The 5,446-nt window shown below is 32.8% G+C and overlaps 1 protein-coding gene across 1 annotated transcript; it reads right to left on the reverse strand.

The window, feature by feature from the left end:
- Positions 1-486: 486 nt before the first annotated feature.
- Positions 487-4,107, reverse strand: LOC131853822 (protein lethal(2)essential for life). The gene is made up of 3 exons (XM_059204876.1): positions 4,015-4,107; positions 1,468-1,695; positions 487-1,027 (listed from the first exon to the last, which is right to left on the reverse strand). The coding sequence occupies exons 2-3, from the start codon at positions 1,693-1,695 to the stop codon at positions 680-682; spliced, it is 576 nt and encodes a 191-aa protein (XP_059060859.1). The 5' UTR covers positions 4,015-4,107; the 3' UTR covers positions 487-679.
- Between the last annotated feature and the right edge of the window lie 1,339 nt (positions 4,108-5,446).

Below are 5,446 nucleotides of genomic sequence, written 5' to 3' on the forward strand. Positions count from 1 at the left end.
ATTCATTATTCATTATTTGTAGTTCCTCCATTATGGGAGGCCGTTTATTGCCCTCTGTGGCATTTCGCATTTGCAAACATTAATGTACGGCCGTGGTTAGCGCAGCGCATAAGACATGGTTAAATATTTCTTAGTAATACTCGCGTCACTGGAGGTGTGAACCAGTGCCATCTAACACATTATATAAATATATATTTACTAGCTGACCCAGCAAACGTTGTTTTGCCATATAAATTGAATATACTTCAATTATATTTGAAACAGGATATAACAGGGTTTGATCATAAAAGAGTGAAAATTTGAAGTTGTATGTATTTGTCAATGCTAAATATATTTTTATTTACTCAAATAGAGATAAAATATTATTAATTAATTTTGTCATAAAAAAATAGTATCTATCTGTTAGATATTTATAGATAGGTAGATTACAGTTAAATTTTATCCGATTACGTACATGAATACCGTAAAGTAGTTATTTACCAAAATAAGAAATAAATACACGTTTGATTACTTGAAAATATGTGTTTAATTATAACTTATGGTTGATACGAAATCTATTGCATTCCTCTTTAAACCTAATTCGTTCATTTCGAATCGAGTTGCATCTCGTTATTGGCCAACAACGAGACTAAAATAAATGCTATTTATGATTCGATCGTAACATATCGATATATCGATTCTAAGGGGATGTAACGATAGGTACAGTCTGCTCTCTGGGCTGTTCCGTTTGTCTGAGCGGTTCTGGTTGTTTGGCCGGTCCAGTCTTCGTTATGGGGACGATTCTTTCACCAGATTGAGGGGGTGGTCGTTTAGGCGCTGTGATAGTAAGAACACCGTCTGAAGACAAAGTGCTGACGAGATCGACGACATCGTACCCCGAAGGTAAGACGTATCGTCTTGTGAACTGCCTGGAAATGTAGCCGTGTTCATCTTGTTTCTCTTCGTGCTTTCCTTCAACTACAATGGAGTTGTTCGCCGCTTTTACTACCAGCTCTTCCGGTGTGAACTGTTGAACATCCAGGATAACCTGCAAGTTGTACATTTGACAATGTGTTATTTTGTTTAGTTTTTTACATGTTTATGTACACATGTTCATTATATATTTATGTCTATTTTAATGGAACTGGAATTGCAAACAAATTGATGGTCCACCTGATGGTAAGTAGTAACCGTCGCGGAACAACTTAAAAGAACCGCGTAGCAATCAAAGGCAAAGCTATTTATTATCATATTAAGTATCTGAGTCCATCGGAAGTCGGTACGTTACTCGTAATCGAGCAACCTGACGACTAACCGACTGTATACAGGCAGCCTAGTTTTCACAACTAAATCGCGTCTCCTTGTAAAGCATATTGTGTGGGTAACCAACTCTTTGTAGCAAGTTTATTTTTATTTATTTATAATTAAAAATAAATAAATAAAAATAAACTTGCTAAATAATAAAAGTCCTTAAATTAAGTATTTTACCTCAAATTTATCCTTTGTAAAGTTAATAGTTGACGCTGATTCCTGTCGTGTAAGGTTTGTTCTCCAGGGTCGGAAGTAGGAATTCCTCAGAGATGTTGAGGGGAAATTCGAGAGGTATGACATGAGGTCGTCTCTCCGGAGACCCATACCGAAGTGCTGGTCCAGGAGTCGAGATGGGCGATCCCAGTCGTCCCACCAGTCACGGAACATCATTGGTACTATCGACATCTGGAAGTTACATAGAGCACAAATTAATTCCACTAACTCTGTATACCTTTATCTTTCATTCTTGTATATGTTTAGATTATATACGGTTTTATAATTAGTTCAGGTATTTTTCTGTGAATATTATAAGTTTGTGTATTATATAAAAAATATTTAAATAATAGGTACACTAGTATTCTTAATAAACAGGTTTTTGTTATTGCTGCAATAGATATATATTATTGAATTCCAAATTGAATAAAACAATAAAAACAATGTTCTTTTGCCAAAGATCTTTCTTGGATAGATATACAGAAAAGTAGACGTCATTAAGGATTCTAGATTATCACCGATACATTCAAGTTTACAAATTGCAAACGCATTAAAACTCTACGTTAATGCTCTACGTTAAAATCGAATTTAATAGTCGTAGATCATGATTGCTTAGATGCAATGAATGTCAATTGAGTCAGGTATAACGGTATAGGTATCTATTTTGCGACAGTGATAAAATGTACAGAGATACATCATTAACTGTGAACAATGTTCATAAAACAAGAAGAAACGTCGAGAACAGATAAATCAACAACAATGTCGACCATTCTACAACCGATACAGTCAGTAGAGAAAAACAGCAAAATTTGTAAGCGCAGATATTTTTGGATTATACGCTTGTTGATCACTGCATGCTACTTCTACTACTACTATGCCTGATTTTATCTTAGTATCGTAGTTTAGATAAAGTCACATGATGTTGTTTTAATAACTAATTTAATATTAAGGTTATAATATTTTTTAATAATGTATTGTTAGAATAACAACGTAAATGCATACATTAATTTGCTGCTAAGCCAGGGGAGTCAATAGTTGAATGGAAGGCATTTGCATATGTTAAAAAATACCGATTTTAATATACAATTGGAATGACAGATATGCTCACGGTCTATCTGATGTGAAATGGTAATATACGTGTATAGATACACATGCTCCAGGTGATAGAATAAACCGTAATTTCCCATAGATATTGCTACATACACTGCTGTGGTAACTCACATATGTTAGCATTCCTGAGTATTGTGCCTGAGTATTATACATAATCCAGTAAATACACAATAGCCATACTTCCAATCAGAAGAGAGTATGTAAACAAACTGCTCAGTGACAATTTTGCTTTGACTTCAAAAACACTGCTTACAGTATCGTACCTATAGCTATCGCATCGCATCGCACGTGGGTAATGATACTATACGACGCGCCGTAAACAATAAATGGGTGTATACGAAATATTGTTCTGGAACGATTCCACGAGTGAATCACCTGGACACCATTTTAGCTGTGATGCAACTGTACTAAATTTCTTCACTCTATTAACGTAGCGACATCGATTTTCATATCTACACTTGAGGGCGCTAATTTTAGACAACCAGTGTCGTATTCTGTTATGCTAGAAATGTATAAGATGATCTCCAATAGAAACAATTCCAATTACACTCTTGTATATATCACATATATCTTGTCACTTGTATATATTTGTAATTATGAGTATTAAATTGTTTATAGAAATTTAAAATGCCGTAAGCATTAAACAATTTATGAAATATCCATTGTAATACAGTATTGTACTCAGGTACTAAAAAAATGAGTACTTTAAAAAATATTGTTAATATCTATAGGTTAAGGACTATTTATTGTATATGGTATATGTATGTTGTGGTCAAGAGTTTAATATTTTTTTATTTAATAACAAATGTTATTACCATAATTTGACAAGTAGTACTGGAGATTGTACGATACCTACAGTTATATTACGAACCTCCTATTCGTATATTGAATACTGTTATACATATAGGTATCACTGAGGTACTTATAGAAAAACAATTTTAGCACCACTATAGGCATAGATATGTCTAGTTGTATGAATGTATATTCAACTTATCTTTCGAATTTTATATATAGTAAATAACATTGGCAAGTCTTTGTGTCTATAATAAACAAGTATATTTATGTGGCGTTATTTTGGTATGTTCTATTTTTAAATAACTAATTTCAATAAAAACATGTCAAAATTGTTCACTGAACCACTAGGTAACGTACAGAAGAATATGTTATGAACTTTAAGCAAATAAACACTACGTTTTAGTCATGAATATAGAATACACTTTTAACTACCACTTCGGAAGACATTAAACTATTTTCTTATTATCCCAACTATATTAAACTCTACGGATTCACAAATACAGTCGCTGATTCACTGTATCATTGTCACATTAAATAATGTTATGAGAGAATGAACACCTCATTTTAGACATTCGAATATTCGATTATGGTATTTAAAAAAATTACCTTTGCGGTAAGTTGTGATTCGTTGCAGGCGCGCGCCGCTCTGATCCAAACACTGGATCTCGATCTTACACGAGAATGATTTAAATAGAATTTCAGCTGCCCACACTCAGCTGAGTCAACGGGAACACACCTTGAACTTGAAAATAATAGGATAACCACATTTTACTTACAACTAAAGTTATTTATTTATTTACTCTTTATTGCACCTAAAGTAAATTACAAAGAATGTTTTGAAACAGAAGTAATGAGAATTTGGGTAGAGGAGCGAAGGCAGAAAGTGGTAGTTAGCGCAAGAATGGACTAGAGAAATAAAAAAAGCATAATAACACTGAATATGATTAATATCTAATAATTAATTAATAGGTACATACGTATATATAAATACACAATACATAAGAGTGCTAAGTACAAAGCATTAACACGCAATTTGGAACAATCTAAGTGGGATGAAGGATAACAGAATAACAAAAGTTATAAATTATATTTTTTTTAACAACAGAGATACCTTATTTAAATGGGTGTAAAATACAATCTCAATATATCTGAAAAATAGGTCAGTCTATATAATATTGACGTTGACGCAACTTAGAAATCTGAACTACTCCTTGCAGAAATCAGGACAGACTTATTTATAATTAGTAAGATACATTCATATCATTCTGTAACAATTCTTTAAGTATAGATCATAATAATGTTAATATTATATGAGGACAATTCACACAGGGCCAAGCTAAGCAGAGCTTGTGTTATAGGTACGTACTAGACAAGTGATACTCGCACCTATAAATTCATCAAGTTTTTTTAAAATACATACTTAATATAAACAAAAAATAATCAGACCGTCGATATCGAATACAAATGCTTGTACCATGCGAGGAATCGAACCCGCGACCATCGGAAGTAAAGCGGTGCGCAAAATATCTAAACCACCGATGCCGTCAATTATAGGTAGTCCATTAAAGTCATCGAAAAAAGTAACGATATTAACATCTATTATTATTAATAGTAAAATAAAAATAACGAACAAAATTTTTGGTTACTGGTCGATGCATATTTTATATAGGTAGATATAGGTAGATAGGTCCATAGATATGGCTGATTCATTTTACATCCAACTACCAAAGAATAGGTACCTACGTACTACCTGTTTTTATAAATAATTATAATAATCATCCCATTTCTTACAATGTGTTCGTAAATAGTCGTAATGAGTCGTCATATTCTCCTACGTAACGGTTCGCATCGTCACAACGATAAAAATATATAGGTAAGTTGTTCTAATGATAGGTAACATTTATTTAATCTATTTTTATACAATCACACACAACACTCCATTTGTTGTGTGTGGTAGATAGTTAGACATTAACTGTAGACATCTACTGGAACTGTAGTGGATGCTACAATAAGCGTAGTGATTACTTACTTAATAGGT

Source organism: Achroia grisella, unplaced genomic scaffold, assembly GCF_030625045.1.
Source record: "Achroia grisella isolate CSIRO2021 unplaced genomic scaffold, CSIRO_AGI_Agris_v1 utg906, whole genome shotgun sequence".
In the NCBI taxonomy this organism is placed as follows: domain Eukaryota; kingdom Metazoa; phylum Arthropoda; class Insecta; order Lepidoptera; family Pyralidae; genus Achroia; species Achroia grisella.

Bases quoted from the DNA above. Each gene is read 5' to 3' on its own strand.
- LOC131853822 (XM_059204876.1), bottom strand. From the start codon at position 1,695: ATGTCGATAGTACCAATGATGTTCCGTGACTGGTGGGACGACTGGGAT. The intron at 1,028-1,467 runs GTAAAATACTTA...TACAACTTGCAG, and splicing joins TTACAAAGGATAAATTTGAG to GTTATCCTGGATGTTCAACA.